The 21,503-nt window shown below is 50.7% G+C and overlaps 1 protein-coding gene across 1 annotated transcript in view; it reads right to left on the bottom strand.

Moving 5' to 3' along the window:
- The window catches only part of PDE10A (phosphodiesterase 10A), a 339,461-nt gene extending 319,479 nt beyond the window's left edge, over positions 1–19,982 (bottom strand). Inside the window, 1 exon segment of the mRNA XM_017508318.2 lies at positions 19,115–19,982. Within this exon segment, the coding sequence (XP_017363807.2) occupies positions 19,115–19,982 (868 nt within the window).
- Positions 19,983–21,503: the final 1,521 nt, after the last annotated feature.

The following is a 21,503-nucleotide window of genomic DNA, read 5'->3' as shown; positions in this document are numbered from 1 at the left end:
ATGCATAGGTCGGTGGGTGGATGTGAGTGGGTGGGTGGGGAGGTGGACGGATGGATGGGTGGATGGATAAATGGAGAGATGGGTGGACGGGTAGATGAATAGACAGGTAGGTGGATGGATGAATAGATGAGTGGGTGGATGGATGAAAAGATGGGTGAGTGGATGGATGGATAGATAGATGTGTAGGTAGACAGATGGAGAGATGGGTAGGTGGAGGAGTGGGTAGATGGGTGGGTGGATGAATGGACAGATAGGTGGATGGATGGATAGATGAGTATGTAGATGGATGGAGACCTTAAACCTTGCTTTGGTGACTTAGTGAAATAAAGAGTCTCCCACATTCAGAGATGCTCTCCTTACTTTGTCCTTCCTGAACTCTGCCCAAGGAACAGAGCCTTCTCAGGTTATCCCATCATTTAGTACCCCAGAGACTTACATGCTGGAGCAATGAGCCATAGTAAGACTCTGAAGAGCAAAGAGTATGCCTTTCTTCTTTTCGAAATGGGAGAAAGTCAGTCATGAAAACGGGTAAGTGAAACAAGCCAGGCACAGAAAGACAAATACTGAACAACCTCACTTATATTCGGAACTTTTTAAATTCATTGAAGTAGAGAACAGAATGGTGGTTTCCAGAGGCTGGGACAGGCAGGGGTGGGAGAAAGACAGATGCTGGTCAAAGCACACAAGGTTTCTGTCGGAACGGAGGAATAAGTGTTAGCTAGCTATTGCACAGAATGGTTACCCTGGTTAATAGTGATATCTTACACCTTTAGAAGTTGTTAGAAAAATAGAGTTTTACATATTCTCATCCAAAAAAACAATAAGTAGGTGAGGCGATGGGTATGTTCATTTCCTGATTTGATGATTCCACAATGTATGCATACATCAAAATATCACACTGTACTTCATAAACACATGCCATTACTAGTCAATTAAAATATACCTTTTTTAAGAGAGCTGAAAAGTACAACTGACAGACCATTGTCAAGCAGGCATCCTCAGAAAAATTCATGTCTAAGAGTCTCTGTGAAGCTTGGGAATATGGAAATTGATTTCTTTCAAGGGATCTTCATCCATGCATCCTTTTGGAAGTACGTACGCCCACAGGAAGCAGCCTGGGAGAAACTGTCAGCACCTTTCTTCACATATACAATGGCCAGGGGTAAGGGCAACAGGCAGGAATTGCAGACATATCTGTCACCCAGGGAAGGTGAAGGAAGGCTCCAAATGCTGTGAGATCTCTTGAAATTCCAATTCTTGATCACCTGTCTTCCAACTGGAACTCTCAACATATACATACACTGAAGCTTCACACCGCATGTCCTTCATAAACACAGACACCCAAAAACAGCATATTCTATGAAAACCCCTGCATAAAATGACTGTGTCAGAACAGGGGTAGCCTCCCTCTGTGGAAGGCCAGATGGCACGTGTCTCAGGCTTCGTTGGCCCTACCATCTCCCTGGCACCTGCTCACTTCTGCCCCCACAGCTCAGAAGCATAGATGATCATGAGCAAGGCCAGAGCAAGTATGACTGTGGATTTTCATCGATCTCAAGGAAATCTGGGAACTCAAAAAAAGTTAACGAGTGCTTCTTAAAAAAATCATACACCTCAGACTTGGAAAGTGGAATAAAGAACATAAATGTCACCTAACTGTGTTAGGAGCAGAAGCCCCTGGTGCTGGGTACCACATCCCCCCAGCCTGCCTCTGGTTTCTGCCACAGTGGTGGTGGCCTGTGCCCAGTGAGTTCAGAGTCCCCTGCAGCTGCGGATCCTACTTTAGGAGCACATCTGAGCCTTGCTGCTTTCATCCAGTGCCCCTGGCAGGGCCAGGAGAGTCCCCTTAACCTCCAAAAGAAGCGTCTGGGAGTGTGCAGCTATAGCGTGGCTGCCTTCTGTCCTCCTGCGCAGGGGCCTGCTGGAACTAAGTGATAACTTGCCTTCTACCAGCTCTCCCTTCTTGTTCCTGACCCCTTGCTTCACTCCCCACTCCTGTCTACTGCAATCACCTCTCAAATGAACCACCTGTCCTGATCTCAGGTTTTGCTGGTGAGAAAACCCAAACAGGAAACTGGAGTTCACAGACAGCTTTCTTCAAGGGAAACTGAGCAATTCAGAGAACCAATGGAATCAGAGGCAGGTCCTTAGGGTGAATTTACAGATAGGCAAGCACGCTTAAATCTGGCAAAACCCTTACAGTTGTTGACTGAGATCTCCTTTAAAGATTACTTCCTGGCTGGGCACAGTGTCTCATGCCTGTCATCCCAGCACTTTGGGAGGCCGAGGCGAGGCAGATCACCTAAGGTCAGGAGTTCAAGACCAGTCTCACCAATATGGTGAAACCCCATCTCTACTAAAAATACAAAAATTAGCCAGGCATGGTGGTGTGCGTCTGTAATCCCAGGTACTTGGGAGGCCAAGGCAGGAGAATCACTTGAACCTAGGAGGCAGAGGTTGCCATGACCCGAGATTGCACCACTGCACTTCAGCCTGGGCAACAGAGTGAGACTCTGTCTCAAAAAAAAAAAAAAAAAAAAAAAGTTTACTTCCTTTAGCCAATTACTAATATCCACCAAAACAACTGCTAAACACGACTACAAATAGTTGTACATAGTCCTCCATTTGAGGACAATGCCCTTATGTAAGGTAGGAAACAAGTAGAAAGGGAGGCAAAATAAGCCAGCAAGCCGAGCAGCAGGTCAACGCCCAAAATAGGAGCATGCTTGAGCCTTCCCAGGAAAATGGGCCAGCCTGGCACAGACCGGGGAACAGCTCCATGGCGGCATCAGGAACGAGAGGGCAAAAGCCTCACTGCAGCTCCGTCCCCACCCCGGAGCGCAAGGACGTTCATTTATAGATCTTGTTGTGAAGTCACAGCCCCTTTTAAAAATCAAAAGCAACATTTGAAGGGTTTCTGTAAGCAGCTCTGCATTTTCTTATCTCTTTTTAATGTTAGAAAAAAAAAAACTAGGTGGAGCCTATCATACTTGAAATCAAAACTGATTATAAATGTCCAAGTTTGGCAATTCAAGAAAATCCCTAAGTAGTATGACAGGCCACCACCACTGTGGCAGACACCAGAAGCAGTCTGGGGGGATGTGGTACCCGGCGCCAGAGGCTTCTGCTCCTGACACAGTTGTAGAACAACTCTGCAATTCCTTTAGTGGAGGAAAACATATTTAATAAGCTATTCAATAAACCAACATTTGTTGGACACCCATTTTACAGATAAAAAATTAGCCAAGATTTTGGCCAGGCACAGTGGCTCACACCTGTAATCCCTGCACTTTGGGAGGTCGAGGAGGGCAGATTACAAGCTCAGTAGTCTGAGACCAGCCTAGCCAAGATGGTGAAACCCCCGTCTCTGCTAAAAATAGAAAAAAAAAATAGTCGAGTACAGTGGCAGGTGCCTGTAATCCCAGCTACTCGGGAGGCTGAGACAGGAGAATCACTCGAACCTGGGAAGTGGAGGTTGCAGTGAGCCGGGATCATGCCAGTGCACTCCAGCCTGGTGGTAGAGTGATACTCTGTCTCAAAAAAAAAAAGAAAGAAAGAAAGAAGAAAAGAAAATTAGAGTGCTGAGAAATTACACAAAGCTGCAATTTGAAACCAAATCTTGCTCCAAAACGCACATCTCCAGGCACCCCATACTGCTCCTCGTGACCCCTTCATTCAGCACACGCTCAGCAATTCCTGCAGGGCGCTGCTAGTCATCTGAGACGGATACAAACCTCAAGCTCATGATGTCAGAGAAAGACAGGTTAGCAGGCGTCAACAGTGGTATCAAAACCCACCTCCTACCCCACTGCTTCATACATAGTTAAGGGACCAGAAGGAGCTACATAAGGGAGGCCTATCCGGAATTTCCTTGAATGTCTATGAAATATTACCAACTGAGAGACAGAAACCCACCAGTCATTTTTAAGAAGCACACGTGCATATCCTACAGTATTAAATAATTCCAGAAACATCACAACATATAAAAGTGTAATTCCTCAAATTAGCTGCAGAATTTTGTTTATTTATTTATTTATTTTGAGACGGAGTCTCGCTCTGTCACCCAGGCTGCAGTGCAATGGCGCAAATTCGGCTCACTGAAAACTCCACCTCCCAGGTTCAAGTGATTCTCCTGCCTCAGCCTGCTGAGTAGCTGGAATTACAGGCAGGCACCACCACACCCGCCTAACTTTTGTATTTCAGTAGAGGTGTGGTTTCATCATGTTGGCCAGGCTGGTCTCGAACTCCTGACCTCGTGATCCGCCCGCCTTGGCCTCCCAAAGTGCTGAGATTATAGGGGCCAGCCACTGTGCCCCACCTTATTTGCACAATTTTAAATTAAAATTATACAATGTATTGATAGCTTTGTTTCAGAAAAAGGCAAACCAGACGCAGAAGGCTTTGTAAAGGCATTTGAGATACAGCAGTCTCAAAATCCACCCGTAAGGAGATCATTCCTTATGACGGGCACATTCTCACTTTTCTTCAAGTTAGAGTAAACTAAATTACGAAAGAAAAATGTAATGCATGTATAGGACTAAGTCCTCACACAGAGTTAAGAATACAGACCGGCAATCTACAAAAGTCTAGAGAAAACAGGTAACCAGTTACAGACGGAAACCACACAAAGCAAATACAGGCTGCGGTGTCCACAGCAGATAAGAACGGCATCCTGGACAGGCTCGAGGCTCACCTGAGGCCACTCTGCCCCCAGAGCCGCCAGCTGCCGAGCCTTCCCAGTCAACCCCAGCAGCGGAGACCCAACAGCAACGTTCCACTTTTAGACAGGACTGAGCGAAGGTGAAGCGCTCAGAGGCAGGAGAGGGCAGAGGTCAGTGCTTTTGGAGGTGCAGAAGCCCCATAAAAGGGGAAAGGAACTACAACAGCCTTTCAAAAAATCGCTTCCCCTAAATGGAAGAAGCATTCTAATGACAATCCCTATTTTTTTTTGTTTTTAGTTCTTTCTTTTTCCAAAAATTCTTCCCTTTTATTTGTAACACATTTTCCTTTAATTTCTTGCCAAGAAAGTGGAATTGCTTGAGGACTCCAGCCATTTCCTGATATCGGCGTTTCCAGAAGCTGAACTTCCTGTAACTACAAAGAAACACCTTTCCCAGCCAAATGGATGCTTTCAGCAGCCTTTCTCTTCCTTTCCCGACCGGCGCCCCCTTGGACGTCACTTGCCAAGGCTGCCTTTGCGGAAATGACTGTCTCAGAACCCAAGGAAACAATGGTTGTGTGTCTTGGCACTTGTCCTCAAGGCACTATTGCAATCACTTGCTATATATTATCTCATTTAATCTTCACCACAATCTTAACAACTATAGCAAAAGAAACACTGCCAGACATGTTTGTCTCACTCTAAAACCATGCTTGTAAGCACTCTAGGTTATAGTGCCTTCTTGGTGCTTGTTTAACAAATACAGGCACACACGCACATTTCTTTTTTTTTTTTTTTTTTTTTTTTTTTTGAGATTTTTTTTTTTTTTTTTTTTTTTTTTTGAGACGGAGTTTCGCTCTTGTTACCCAGGCTGGAGTGCAATGGCGCGATCTCGGCTCACCGCAACCTCCGCCTCCTGGGTTCAGGCAATTCTCCTGCCTCAGCCTCCTGAGTCGCTGGGATTACAGGCACGCGCCACCATGCCCAGCTAATTTTTTGTAGTTTTAGTAGAGACGGGGTTTCACCATGTTGACCAGGATGGTCTCGATCTCTTGACCTCGTGATCCACCCGCCTCAGCCTCCCAAAGTGCTGGGATTACAAGCGTGAGCCACCGCGCCCGGCCACACACACATTTCTTAATGCATCAGACCATCCACTGTTTCTTACTGAGAAGTCACAAAGCACAAGAAAAATACTGACAAAGGCCAGCAGAATATTGATTTTTTAAAAAAAGGAATAAAACAGCAAGGGAGAATTACATCTCTTTAAGGCTACACACATGCCCTCTCTGAAGCTGATCTCCACCTAATAATAACGGCATTTAGAAAACGCTTAGGTCACACCGAAACCTGGTACTGAATGCCTTATTCTATCAGCCACATCAGGTGCTTTCCACCACACTACAACCCAGATACAAGAAGTCATAACAATTTTGAATCACAAGCATTTTGCTGGAATACATTTAAAAATGAACCAAGACAAAACGAAGACATTTCAAAAAACACACAGAGAAAAAAATGGATAGATCTCCTAATGATGGCCCTCACAAAAGGAACAGAACAGTTACACAACACAGAAGGTGCCAAAACTCTGCACGCACAGTCAGACAGCATGAGAAATGAAATTAAACTAGGGCAGTAATACAATTCACAAAGAATAACCTTTAACACAAAGGCATTCCGGGTGGCTTGCAAAGCCTCTGAAGGATTCAAGCGCTCCACAGAGGGAAAGAACGTGCAGCCACCTTCTCCCCACCCAACCCCATCCTCGTCCCCATCCCAGGAGCCACTCCAAGAAACAGAGAGCAATAGTCACCAGGGTTTTCCCCAGAACAGTCTACAGTGAGAAAGGCGTGTCTCGCAGAAAGAGAACTAGGTGAGTGCACGCTGACAGGCCTGTGCCTTTCAGAGACTTGGGTGTCCCCAGGGGTTACCTGCAGAGACCTCACAAGGAGCTTGCAGCTCCAAGGAGAAGCTTGCAAGGGGAGTGGAAGACTGAGGTTTAAAGGTCAGGAAAGGGTTCTCATAAAATCCAGTAACTTGGAAGGAAGTAGCTGCTAAAATAAAACCAAGGAGTGGACTAGAAGGAAATAATATTAAGTAATAAGACAAAGAAAGCTGTCAACATTAGAAGCAGAACACAGGAAAATAAGCAGGGTGGTATCTAAACCAAAGGAAAAGATCAGTGAGGGGACAGCAAAGAGACCCGCTGAGACACTCCCAGCAATGGTATGAGCTCAAATCCCAAAGAAAACCAGGGCGGAGGGCAAACAGGGCGATCTAAATAATTCAAGTGAAGGCCCATGAAGGCCTCGACAGAGGGAGGGCTTTGTCCCTCTTGACCTTGGCAGAAAGTTCTCCCAGGGCAGAGTACTGATCAGCCTAGACCCCTAGGCCTGGTACAGAGCGGCTCCCACTCTGCCCTACCAGCCTGCTGAGGAACAGGTGCGGGAGTGTCCACTGCCCCTGCTGTCTGGTGAAACCATCAAACCACTGTCACGATAGAATAACTCTAAGAAACTGCTGGGCCCCCTTCAGTGGGGTCATTAAATGGCAACATCACTTGAGGCTACATTTGCACTCACTGGGGAAGCGCTAGTATCTAAAGCTCATGTTTTTACAACAAGGTATCCGGTTTCTTGCTAAAAAGTAGTGATTTCTACCAGCTGAGGCTGGCTGGGCAGCTCTCCAGTGGTTTAAACAATAGTTCACATCATAAGTATGAAACTATCAACTGCATCAGTCAAAAATTATATTAAAATAGAAGTATTGTTTTCCATGTTCAAATCTGCCCATGACGTCAGAAAGGAGTTGATAAGATACCCACAAGGAGTACTGATGCTTGCGATTTCTTTTAATATTCATCGTTTGACATTTTGCGATCTCATGTAGGAGAAGTAAGCAGGAGGCCAGAGGAAGACAGAGATCAATCACACTCTGGGGGCTGACAAACGAAACCATGATCCCAGGAGGAAGACCATAAAAACATGACCCCCTAAATGAACACATCAACAACAAAGTCAGGCAATTCACCATTAATTCAATGCCACTGCAGTACCTTCTTGCTATTTCTGAAATTTAATTACTGAATGGGAAGTAAGTTCAAAAATCAAAACATATCAAATGGGGTAACACTGAAACGTCTCCCCACAATCCTGTTTTTCCCTCCTCCGGGAACCCTCCTCCCCTCACCTCCCTTCACTCCCAGCAAGTGTTAACATCAACAGTTTCTTGTGTTTCTTTCCAGTTTCTTTATGCAATTACAAATGGAAGTATATGTTTTTATTGTCCTTTCTAACACAAAAAATGTATGTATCTGAGCATGTGTGTGTGTGTGTGCATGTATGTGCATGTGTGTTATTTACACCTTGCTTTTTTCACATGACAGTGTATCTGGAAGATCTAACAGACATTCGTTTTCACTGTTGCAAATGTTACTTCACCAGGGCCCTACTGGTAGATAGACCATTAGGTGGTTTCCGATGTTCTGTTTCAAACAACACTGCACCACATTCATATCTTCTTAAGTCGTATTTACCTGTGTGTATGTCTGAGTGATAAATATCCAGAAGAATTATTGACTCAATGGGTACCTGCATTTTTAATATTGACGGATACTGCCAAATTGCCTTCCTCAGTAGCTACACCACTTGATGCGTCCACCAGGAAAGTACAGAAGCACCTGCCTCCTCACGGACTTGCCAACAGTGTGTTATGAAGTTTATGAATATCTGCAGATTTCACAGGTAAAAAGGCTGCCACTGTGTTATTTTCAATTGCACTCCTCTTATAAGGCTGAGCAACTCTTCATGTTTTTAAAGAGCCATTTACTTCCCTTTTACTGTGATTTGTCTTGTTTATATCCTTCGATTATTTTTTATTAGGTTATTCTTCTTAGTCATTTCTAAGACCTCTCTTCTTAATCATTTCTAGGGACTCTTTATATATTAAGAAGATTAGCACTCTGCTGTGATAGGAGTGTTAAGTGCTTTCTCTAACACCAAAATTCAAGAACTACAGGGAGTTCTTAACATGGTGTTGGAGCTTCTGGCATGCTACGGGACATGGAGAGGCAGGAAAGACACCAGGCCTCGACAGGAACATGCCAAGACCTGGCTTACAGGATCTGGGGCAATACAAAGGCATTTCATTTTGTTATTTTAATGTGGATTAACGTACCAATCTTTTCTTTACTTCTGGATTTTGAGTCCTATTGAAAGGGTCTCCCACTCCAAGGCTAGAAAAGGATTTCCTCATTTTCTTTTCTTTTTATAGTTTCCTCTTTTTACATTTAAATATATATACTTAAATATGTATTAAATACACACACACACACACACACACACACACACACACACACATATATATATATTCCATTTAGAATTTATCCTGGAAGTACACTCCATGGAATGATCTATTTTTCTTTTTTTCTAAGTGTCCCCAAATCATTTATTCAGTAGTCTATCTTTGCTTTTCCGATATGAAATGACACTTTTATAACCCCTTAGATTCCATGACTTGTCTGGGTTTGTTTTAACACTTTTCTGTTCTGTTGCATTATTTTGTCTACCTATCCACATGCCAGTTCCGCTGGTCTTAATTCCTGAGGTTTTTTAAGTAGGTCTTTAATCTGCCTTTAAAAATTAGATGATATATGTAATCATGAGAAGCAGAGTATAGTCCTAGAAAGTCATGATAACTGGTTGGACAACCTCTGATCCTGGGACACCAAGAAAATTTGAAATGTATGTAACCCTGAGACCCCAATATCATATAGAATTATCACATCCACGAAGCCATAGGAACCAAGCTCTTTTTTGTTGTTGTTTCATTTTGTCTTTTGAGGTGGGGTCTCCCTGGGTTGCTCAGGCTAGAGTGCAGTGGCATGATCATGGCTCACTGCAGCCTCAACCTCCCAGGCTATTTTGGATTTTCATTTTAGAAACAAGGTCTCACTATGTTGCCCAGGCTGATCTACAACTCCTGGGCTGAAGCAAGGCTCCCACCTCAGCCTACAAAGTGCTAGGATTACAGGCAAGAGCCACCTCTCCAAGCCTTCAAGCCCTTTTGGATATCATTTTAGATGTTTATTTCAGAAGCTGCTAAAACCATAACACCGAAACACAAATTACATCCTACACAAATACCTACAACTTGAATTCTATACAATCATGCTGCTTTTTCTCATTCTGCACCAGCCTCCACCCCTCCCTGGACTACAACTCCGCAGTTACCTGCTGGTCTGTTTTTTTCCAATAGAGTGAACTGCTCTTTATGCAAAACTGCTTCTTACACAGAACTTACCAACTTTTAAAAGGCCAAATACTCTTGTATTTTGATAAATAATTCATCATATTCAAACACATCAGCCCTTCATAAGCAACACTTTCTCTTTGCTACGTAGAAAATGTTTTCATCAAAGTAAAAAGCTTTTTATCACTGCCCCAGGAAATGAAACTGAGGCATCTAGAATGCTCTAAACACTATATCCTTCCTTTACGTCACCTGTGGTGGCTGCTCCACACCAAGCCACGGTCCAGCCGCTCGGGCATATGAACACGCTCTGTTCACAGTAGCTCAGAAGACTGGCCACTGATGCCAAGTACTGTATTTGGATTCCCTGAAAATACCATAAATGAAGCAAAAATGAAGTTTCAAGTCATGCCAGCAACATTTTACAATCACATTATTTATTTAATTACTTATTTCCCTTTAGGAAAATTAGTATTTTTAAAGGACCGTTTCAATCCTATTCCCTCACTTAAGCACCTTCACTAATTATCGATTCATTCAACTTACTTTGTTTGGCAATGTGCTAGGCACTGAGGTTAGGAAAACGAATAAAACACACTTCTCTCCTCAAAGAACACACTGGCTAATGGGAGACAAGCATGAAAGCAGACAATTGTGAGCACCAGGAACGACGGAAGAACGGATGAGCAGACCACGACCAAGCCTGGGAAGATGCAGGGAAAAGGGGTTCCGGGGTACCTGCCACAACCAAGAGGAAAGACTCCTCATCAGGGGATCACAGTGACACGGAAGCACTAGCCACACACTAAATCACACTCCGGGAAGTGGAGAAACGGTGGAATGGAAAGGCCAGACAGCTGAGGGCCTGAGAGCTCTGCAAGAGCACAGAAGGAACTTGGGCTCCACGCAGGCACAGCTTTCCCCAACACGCGCCTCTACCAGCGGCCCCCCAGAACGCCCCTCATCAGGTCTGGTTCCCTCATGAGCTGGCAACCCCTGGAAAGCAAGGCACAGCTCTGTCTTGGGTTTCTAATGCCAGTGATGCCAATGGGAAGCAATGAGCAGGAAACATACCATAAATATCTGCCTGTCATGGTCTCCCCACGCCGCGCCCTCTGGCCCTCCCGACACCTTCCCCAGTGCAAAGCTGGACTCAGTGTGTAAGAAAGTCCTGAGGTACCATGCGGGCTTTCTCCACCCCTTCTCCTTAGCGCGAAGCCCCCCAGCCATGAGATCGTCCTACTGCACGGGCACTGACTTCTGGCTGTGCATCTGGAGCCTGGCGCCTCATCCAGGCGCTCTCTCCTCTCCAGAACCTTGCCCTCGCTCAGCTCCACATACCAAATACGCTTCCACCCTCAAGGTATCACTCCGACTGGGCTCTGCCGGTCAACTTGCATCAAGATGCACATCTGAATTGTGCATACCTTTGTGTTTGGTGTATGTTTTAAATGCAGCGTGTATGAACATTTACCCTGCCAGCTCCTACTCCAACCCCCTCCACACACCACTAATGCCTGTCTTCCTCAACTATTCAAATAATGGCATCACTCTCCTAAAAAGTTCCCAGTCACTCCTGTCATCCTCCTCACTGTCCAGCTTCCAGCCTCCAGTTCCAGTCTCAGCAGGGCTGGGCCATCACCTGGCAGCTGGCCTCCCGCTCTCCCCACCCTGCCCCTGCCTCCCCAGCTCACGCTCAGGTGGCCAAAGTGCCATCCAATTGGGAGAAACGGGAGTCAGGAGCTGGGGAGAGAACTGTGCATTTTCCACCCCCCTCTACCGAAAACCCCAGCAGTCCACAAGCCCCCACACTGGTTCCTTCCAAGCTTCCCACTCTGAGGAAGAGGTTTCCTTCTTGCGTCCAAACACTTCTCAGGTTCTGCGTGTCCGACTCGTCCTGTTCTCTTTATGGTTTGTTTCCACCCTGCTTCCTGTTTCTTCAAGGTCCTTTTCTTCAGCAAATCAACATCCCAAGTCAGTTCTCCATGCAGGAAAAGCCGTGTCTACCTGTCCACAGCTGAGATTCAAACAGCCCCGTCTGCCATCCTCCCCACACTGGCATCGGGCATTATCTCTGCTACTCCACTCCCATCTCCCGACCAAGGCCATGCCGACCTCCTGGCTGCTAGAACTCACCTGCTTTCTGGGTCATCTGGCTCCTTCCCTCTTGAGGCTCCCCTTCTGAACTCCGGGGCGTGCTACCTTCCATCTCAGGATCTCTCTGGCTCACTCCTCGCCAGGGTGCCCCATGGCTCTGTCTTCGTCTGTCCTATCCTACACCCTCTGCTCACTCCCACTATTCACTTCTGGTCTCCATTCACGGCTGTGGCGTCAACTACTACCTTGGCGTTGCAGAGTCCAAATTTCGCTTTCTAATCCAGTTCATAGCACAGAGTTCCAGAGGGCCATCCGTTCAGGTGTCAAACTTCAGCCAGGCACTTACACTGCACCCAGCAATGGTTCATTAACGAACTCCGTCTGTACTTCCCTCAGAACCAAATGTCATTGAGGCATCTATATACTATCCCTGGGGACACGCAATCCCACGATATTAGATGCTGTGCCTGCAGTTACTATGCTGTGGTCTTGATCGATCCTTTGGAGAAATCCTCCCAGGCTTTGTTTATCCGACTGCCTTCCAAGCATCCGCATCTCAGACTGACACCGCCAAATGCCACGCCTTATTCCGCGCCCACCCCACGTGCTCCTCCTCCAGGCTTCCCGTCCCAATCCCAGTGAACAGCCCACCATTTACCCAATCTTTCCAGCCAAAAACCCAGGCATGGATTCTTGATTCCTCTCTCTCCCTCAGCTCCCCACATCCAACCCACCTGCCAGTCTCACACGTAACCTCCGAACACCTCCTGAACCGCCGCAGCATTTTGCTTCTAGTATCATCACCATGATCCAAGTCACCATTGCTTTTTGTCTTGGCTATGACAGCAGCCTCCATGACTCCCTGTACCTACAACAACCCTCTTGATTCATTCACCAAACAGCAGCCAGAATGAGCTTGAGATCATAAACCATGGATCACCCACCTGCTGAAAACCTCCCAAAAGCCTCTGCTTTCACTCAGAGTCAACCACAGATTTTCCTGACTGATAAAGCCCTCATACGCTCATCTGCCTCTGGCACTTCATTCCGTGCCACTGTCTGGTGGGCTCAGCCCCAGCAGCACGGACCTCACCCCACTCCTCTGCCTCATGAGTCCCCTCTGCCTGGGGTGCTCTTCCCCCCATAACTGCATGGCTGACGACACCTTGTCATTCAGAGGCCATTTGTACGGCTCCCATTCAGAGAGACCTGCACAGACCAAGGCAGGGAGTCACACACTACACGGGCCACTCCCAGTGTGCAACCACCGTGCAGCTTTGTTTTGTGATGTTTTGTTTGCTTGCCCGCCTGGTTCTTGTCTACACCACCAGAGTGCGGCACCACACAAGCAGAGACGATCCCCATACCAAGCAGGCTGTTTAACACATAGTAGGCGCTCAATTGTCATACTTCCCATTCTGATGTCGCTTTTCTCTGGGCATGGAACTACTCCCATCCCACCCCCATCACACACACACACCCCCCGACCTTTCCAATCCAGAAACTAAGGAGTCAGATATCTCCTGCCTGATCCAACCAGCCACCAGCCGTGTGACTATCACCTGCTGCCCCCTGCTTGTATCACTCCCCACCAATCATGCACATGGCCCGTCTCTGGTTCATGTCCCTGGCCCCATCTCTGGTCTGGCTCCCACCTCTTCTCATCTCTGAGGACTCTGCCAACGAGACCAGCCCTCTCCCTCCAGTCACACAGAAACCCAGCTCTAGCATAGACAACATTCCTCCTGCCTGCCTTCCATGGCTGTTTCTATAGAGTCCTCTGAGGATTCACTGTAAAGGATCCTTAGCTTAGCCTAAAGAATCCCCTCTCCTGTCTTACCACCCGGGTCCCCAGCTCAGCCCCTGTCCCAGGCTGCTTTCCACCCTGCCACCTTAGAAGTTCCCTTCCCAGGCTTCTCGCAAGGCTAAGGCACTGCTTCTTCCTGCCTTGTGAAACCATTCCAGGATCTCCCAGTCAGAGGGTGTCTGGTTCTCACTGGCTGCAGAGTGCTCCGCAGCCCATCTGTGAGCGTGTCTGTGAACTCATCCACCTCTCCTGTGAGCTGGGTGCTCCTCGAAATAACTGATTTTGTCTCATGCACCTTGGAATCCTGAGTCCCATACAAAGGAACTTTCAAAGAGTGCTTATCGATTTCTCGGTTTCTTGAAGACAGGCACCACGTTTTGTTCTGTTTAGATGTGCTTTGGCTTTCATCTTTGAATTTCCAACACAGGCATTTGAGTACCCTCCCTATGTGTGTCAGCCACTGTTAACAGTCTCAGGGAAACAACCAAAAGAGACACCAGCCCTCAGGCTCTCATGGACCTTCCAAAGAGGGAGGGCAGGCAATAAACAGATAAGCAAAGAAGGGAGCAAGATAATTTCAGAAAGCAGTGAGTGCCACAAAGAAAACAAGAGTACTAGATACCTTCTGCTCTCCTCGCAAGATTAGCAGCTCTTCTGTCCCTGTGGAGTTCTCCTTTAGACAGACTTAGAAAAAAGATCAGCTGGAGGAGCCTAATTTACATTTTAAAAGGAAATTAAAATGTTTTGAATTACAACTAAGAGTTTTCCTTTTAAGGGAAAATATTCGTTTTACATGAAAATTATTTTTTCTCTCAGATTGCATCAGCTGTTTTGAAACAAACAAAAATTAACAATGTGTTCGTTGGTGAAATGTGCACCCCACTATGTTTAACCTGCTTTATAGTAAACAAAATCCTCATATTTGCTTGACTACTGCACTGAATTTTTTTTCCTAATGGAGTGAAAAAAGTTTTAAGTGCAGAAATTATCTAAGACTAATATACTGGTTAAGATAGCAGACCACACCAACTTCCAGTGTTTCTGCTGCGTTTGCTTTTTTAGGAATTATATTTGTCCATGCAGGCTTCTCAAAATTAAAAGTGGAATTTCATGAAAGTAAATATTAATAACCTAAAGAATCCCATCAGTTTCAACAGTTCTGCTCTTTGGCCTTAAGTTCTTTCTGATTTCCCAAGCAAAAAAATAGGTCACCCTTCCACGGAGGGCTGAGGACTGAGACACTCAAGTCAGCACCCGGGCTCTGCAGGAAGAAGCCACAGCCTTGCTTTGCTGGCTATCCATAGCTATATTCCAAGACCTTTGAGGGACCTGTTATCACTATTTTAATCTCCCGCAAACAATTTATACTCAGGAGGTACTCAACAGGTATCTACGAGTTGGCCTTGGCCGTTGGCTGATGTAGACCCATTTCTACTGCTGAGTGTTGGTCTGGCATTTTTCTGCAACCTTTCTCTCCCTGAGCCCACAAAGAGAAGCTAAAGGCAAAGTCTAGTGTAGTTTGTATGTGTTAAATGAATTTGCTCTTAAAAGAGATCATATTTATCTCAGTTTGTTCAAGCGTCGGCCAAACAGTATCTTATGTCTCAAGAAACACTAAGAGTGGTCACTGAGGATTGTGGAGCGCATTTAAACTCCACAATTCCTGGGAATATACACATCTCCTGTTTTGAATATTTGGGAAATACACAATCAATTATAGTCTGAAGATATCTGGAGTCGGCATTCATAATTTTTTTCCCATCTTATTTTCCTCACTTTCATGGTATCCTCCTTGACCAAACGGGCTTTTCCTTTGTCTCTATCTTTCTGTGTCAAATGAGTAGCTAACCGGGAAAACACAGACATCAGAGAGAGCTGGGGGCGGATTTGTGGCTCCTGACTGTCCTCCTTTCCATCGGCGGGCATGCCTCAGAGCCCCTGATCTCTGCAGCCTCGTGACATCAGAGCAGCCGCACTGACCAGCAGCGCAGACAACCTGAGTTGTCTTCTCCAGAAAACCAAATGCCACTCACACTGGTCTATCCAGCACGACTTCTCGGCTCTGCACTGCACGAGCGAGCTCCAGGCTCTCCAGCCACAGAACTGTTTCCTACTCCAGTGGCAACTTTTGCCACAATGAAGTGTGAAGCTGGGTGCCTGAGGAAGAGCCCAGAGGTCAGCAACTAGTGGCACATGGCAGGACATGAGGTGAAGCCAGGAACGGCCTGATAAGGGCAGAGTAAAGGCACTGGGCATGGTGGCCACTGACCCCTGGCATTAACGTCAAACCTGCTTCTAGGGGGCTCCGTGTCTCTCACTGGTTGGCGAACACCTCCCACAGCAGCTTCCTGGCTTCCTTCTTTCTGTCTCTGGGGCCTGGCTCCTGGCAGCAGCTCTTACTAAGTGTTGTTTGGTGCATGAGTGAGCAAACCAGCCAGTCAGTGTGAAGAGCCAAAACGCAGAGCTACAATGGACAGGAGCAAAGCTGGCATATCATACCTTCTATGCGTGATTTGCTTTTGATAGTAACAAAAATAAAACCAGCATTCACCAAACCATAACTGGACACAGCAGCCCTTACATGTCAATCTGCGTATCAGACCAAGAGGAGATCAAACTGAAAGAAAAAAAGAATAACAACACTCAACAATTAGACACAGCTGTCTGTGTTTGGGCATTTTTACATTTTTACAGAATCTAGAAATTATTTTTCAGAAGGCTGATATTTTAAATGGCAAATATCACAAAACACTGTCCAGCTTCAGTATTTTAGCAATTCAGACCAGTAGCTTGTCAGGCCGCAATAGACAGAAACAAAGACCCAGGGTGGAGACAAGCAGGTCAGAGCAGAAACTGGCTACTCTGCTTTAAGAATCAGTCTCTCCCTTGCCCAAGCTGGAGTGAAGTGGGTCTGATAATAGATTTTGTTTAAAAGTATCTTCTCATTTACTGCCTTAGTCAAGTCCCAAATGAGACTGTCCTAACCTTTTGCTCCTGTTCAAGCCCAAAGCTACTGCTCTGGGCAGGGCAGGGTGTGGGGTGAGAGGTGAGGGGACGGCTCTTGAGTGTCCCCTGACAAGTGTGGTTTCTCTGATGCTCCCACTTCTCTTTGCTGGGCCTTTCTGCAGAGTAGACCCTTCTACTGACTATTCTCCTCTCCGGGGATTTTGTGTTTCTAAAGGGACAACCTGCTAAGAATCCCCTGGGAAGACTAAGCCCTCTACCCAGAGCCCCAAATCTCTGTTCCCCTCCACAGCATCCAGCATGGCCCTGAACACAGGCGCCAGCAGCTCCAACAGAAGCTCCAGCATCTCAGGACGACGGGCTTTTCCCAGAAGACTACAGTCCTGTGTCTCAGTCACACCACCACCCTGCCAGGATAGCTTGTCACTGCAAGGTACAGCAGACTTCAACCCTCCACCCCAAGTCGACAGCCAACTGAGAAAAGTTAAGATGTTTATTTTTTCAAAAAAGAATTCACAAGTTCACCACTTAGGGGACCGGGAAGAACCCCAGTCCTACACCAGGCCTACAGGCTGACCCCAACACCCCGGGAGAGCTGGTGGGGCCCCATATTCTCTGTACCATCTTCAATGTGTCGCCATGTGGGTCCACTTCAGTAAGGAAAGTGCTTCTACTGACCACATCTCTGGCCAACAGAGAAGGCCACATGCTCTGTCCACAGACACCCATCCCCAGACCCCTTTCCCACCTAGACTGCAGCTGGGTTCTAGACTGAAATGAGGTGGGGGGCAGACACCTCGGGGAGGACTTGGGGGTCAGCTGGGAGCACCGGGCCAGCACCCTCTCAGCCAATTAAGTGGCGAGAGGCTACTGACCACGCGGCATTTGCCGTGGACTGGCCCCTGCTAGGGAAGCGGGGTTACAAGGAGCGGCCGATCCCGGTGCTTGCCAGCACGGGGGCTGCATCCCAAAGATGCCTGGGCAGGCAGTGAGCCCGGATCAGCTCCGGCCGCGGGGAGGGGCTCAACCTCGGGTGCCCTGGAGACGCGGGTCGGCCCAGGCCTGGGATTGAGCAGCAGCTGGGAGCGGGAAACCGAAACAGCAATCCTGGAAGAGCTTCTGCCCTGAGAAGGCGCCGCGGAAACGCGGCTCCTCAGCGAGGCGCAGACAAAGGCTCGGGTGCGCACGCGGTGGACGGTGGCTCCGGAGCCGAGCTCTGGGCCGCTAGGAGCCGCGCCCGGCTCGGCTGGCGCCAGAGTCGCCCGGGGGACCCATGGGCGCGACCTCCCGGACCAGGAGGAGCTCCCACCCGGCCCCGCCGCGGTCTTCCCGTCCTCACCATGCTCGCCCTCCACCCGAGACGCCCCCCTCCTCTGCGCACCGGGCGCCTCCTCTTTCCTCACTGTCTCCCGCCAGCCTGGTTCTTTCTAGCGAACCCCTGCCTCGACTTTTCTGCTCAATTTTGTCCCCCACCCGCGTGACAGGCCTTCTGCCACCTCTGCCCCAGCACGCTCTCAGCCCCGCGCCCGCGGGTGGCGAGGAGTGGCGGCCACGCCACAGTGGGCCCGGGGGCGCATCCCGCGGGTCGGAGGCGGCGGCGCCTTTCTCTTCCACCCTAGCGCCCCATTGTCTTTCCATTTTCTCTACCAGCCCGGACCCCAGAGACGCCCCAGGACCAACAGGACGCGGCCTGGGGTGGGGGTGCGTCCCCTGGGTAGAGATGCACCGGTCTCCACCCCGCCACTCCATGCTATGGCTGACGACGGTCACTGCGCCGGGTGGGAGGCCGGGCGCGCCCACTCCGAGTCCCGGAGAACGGCGGTGCCTTCACGGTTGGAAGCGCAGGGTTCCGAGGCCCCGGCCTCCCTCACCCCAGCTAAAGGGACCGGGTGGGCTGGACCCCCAAGTGGAAGGAAGCGCGTCTGCTCCAGCCAAATGGCCACAGGCTCAAGAGGGAGGAACCTGGCTAAGTGGTCACAAAGTTGAGAGTATAAATACGCGCCGGAGGAGCGTGGCTAGAAACGGCACGAGAGGCAGGGAAGCAGGCGGCAGGTCCCGCTCGAAACGCCCAGCTCCCGCCGCCCTCCTGGGCCTCCCTTCCCCCGCGCGCACGCGGAGCCTGGGAAATCCCGGTGTCCCCGCGCGGCCAAGGCTCCCGCGCTCCACCAGGGGCACTGGCTCCTGCCCCTCCAGAAAATCCCGCTGGTGGCTCCATGCCGGGACACCAGCACCCCGCTCGCCACCCGCTCCCAACCCAGCCGCTCAAGCCCCCAGCCCGCCCCCAGGGACGAGGAGACGCCCCACCTCCGGGGAACTAGGAGCAGGCCACTTACTGGGGCTGAGGAAGCACTCGGTCAGCCTTCGGAAGCAGCTCGCATTATTAGAAGGTCCATCTTCCATGTCGGAGCCGAAAAGCAGCGCGGCCGCGGCGGCAAGGGCGAAGCCGGCGCCCAGGGGACGCCGCGGAGTTTGGCCGCCGCCGCCTGGGCCAGCGCCGGGGAAACCTGGAGAGCCCGCGCGGCTGGCGGCAGAGCCGAGGGGGAGCCGGGGCGGCGGCGGCGGCGGCCGGGGCCCGGCGCGGGCTGGGAGCAGCAAGCCCTGGAGCGCAGGCGAGAGGAAGAGCCGCCGCCGCCCGCCGCCGCTGCCACCGCCGCCGCGGTGACTACTGCTGCTGGGGACGCTCAAGGGAGCTGCCTCTTGTCCTCCTCCTCCTCCTCCGCCAGCATCGCCGCCTCCTCCCGCCGCCGCCGCCGCCGCTGCGCCCTCCCTTCCTGGGAGACGCACGGGGAGGTGAAAGGCAGCTGAGGAGGGGAGAAAAGAGGGGGGCGGCGGGGGGGGCGGCGGCCAGAAGTAAAAGGAAGATGGAGAGGAGGAGGGGACCCGGGAGGAGAAGGCGAGCGCCCAGGGAGCGCGGGCCGCGACCCAGCCGCAGCCGCCGCCGCGCGCAGAGAGGGTGCCGGGACCCCCCGCGGGGCTGGCGCGGGCTGCGGAGGAGTGGGGCGGGCGCGGGGGCGCGACGCGCTCTGCCCGGCCGCGGCCAGGCCACGCGGGGGCCGGGCCCGGGCCCGCCGCGCTCCCCCCGCCGGCCGCGCTGCGCCTGGGTTCCGGGCGGAGTTTGCCCCGGCCGCAGCCCGGCTGGTCCCCGGCCGTTGGCGGGGGACCCTGGGGGCGGGGAGCGAGAGGCTCCTCGAGACTGGCCATGGTTCCTCCCCGGGCAGCGGAGAGGGCAGGCCGCTGGCTGGCGGGCGGGCGGGAGGGGCGCAGCGGGCCGGGGCTCGGTGGGCTCCGCCCCCGCTGGACCTGCCCACCGCCGCTGGCCGCCCGACTCGCAGCCTGGTCCTTCTCTCCGGTCTTCTGGTTTCTCCCAGTCCAGTCTTCACATTGTGCTCGGCTTGGGCTGCGGAAGGAGCCGGGGCCGGGGGCCAGGCCCGGCAACGGCTCCCGGCTACCAGCAGGCGCGCACAATCGGCGCCCTCCCGAGCGGGAGCGAGGGGCGGCGGAGACCCTCCCTGCAAGCGAGGCGTGGCGTGGTCTGTGAGCGCTCCGGCGGCTGAGCCTCGGCAGCGGCTGGAAAGCAACGGAGAAAAGCGCCGCAGTGCCGCTGCCCGTGGAGGCGGTGGCGGCGGCGGCTGCAGAAGACGCCCACTGGCGGAGCAGGCGCTCCCCACGCCGCCGCCTCCCGCGCCCACGTAGCGCGCCCCGCGGGACTCGGCCCCTGTGCCAGGCTCCGGCACCCGCGTGGCCCTCGGCACGCCGCTGGCATCCCGGACCCGAGCGGACGGGCAGAGCAACTGCTGCGTCTCCTCCTGGCCCTGTCACATCTAGGTCAGGTGTTCGGGATTCTAAATCCTGAGTCCCGCAGCGGCTCCAGCTGTGCGCTGCTGGGCGAGCCACTTCGGCCTGCCGGTTGCCCCAGCCAGGGAATACTCCTGGTGGCCGGCCAGCAGCTCCAACCCTGCTGTGCTCAGTCCGAGCTCCCGAGGGACAGTTCCAACTAGGACCTTTGGTCGGAGTTTAAATGAACACTCAGTGTTTCCCATAAACTAGGGTTTGAAATACGGTTCCTCCCCAGGACACTCTCTCGGATAGTCACTTTAAAACGAACTTCGTCTGCACAAGCCCAATTTGCATTGGTTGGGGTTAAAGAACGGAAAGGGCAAACTGTGGCCAAAATGAGCAAGACCATTGCCCCCAAACCCAGAGGTTGCCTTGCCATCTGCGGCTTTCTTGGACACTCCCACTCGGTAGTCACGAATCCAAGCAGTTGCCACTGAGGGAAAATGAGCCGCCCAATGGGCGCTCAGAACTAGGAGCCGCCAAAAGTTTGGGGAAGTTGGAGCACAAGGGCGCACAGATGCGCAGGTGTCGGTGTTCGGGCAGGCACGCGGGGTGGGGTCACCACGGCGCGCTGGGTCGGAGGAGAGGCGGTGGGTCTGCTGTCCCACGGTGGCACGGGCTGTCCTGACTCCCAGGACGAGGTTACTTTCCCCGGAGTGGAGCACACGCGCCAAAGCCCATCTTTCACGAAGGGCAAAGCGGTCACCCAAGCGCGGGACGTGCGCTATGATGTAGCAACTGCGCTGGCCGAGGGCCCTGGGCTCCCGCTGTGCGCTGAGTCCTGGGGCCGTTTCTCGCCCTACACGTTTTCTTCTCTCTATCCAGTTTCACATGTATTTTTATGTTGAAGCGCGCTCCAGATTCCTCACTAGTCAATTCTTTCCC

This window comes from Cebus imitator, unplaced genomic scaffold (genome assembly GCF_001604975.1).
Source record: "Cebus imitator isolate Cc_AM_T3 unplaced genomic scaffold, Cebus_imitator-1.0 Scaffold389, whole genome shotgun sequence".
Lineage (NCBI taxonomy): Eukaryota > Metazoa > Chordata > Mammalia > Primates > Cebidae > Cebus > Cebus imitator.
This window is presented reverse-complemented; position numbering and strand designations above follow the sequence as displayed.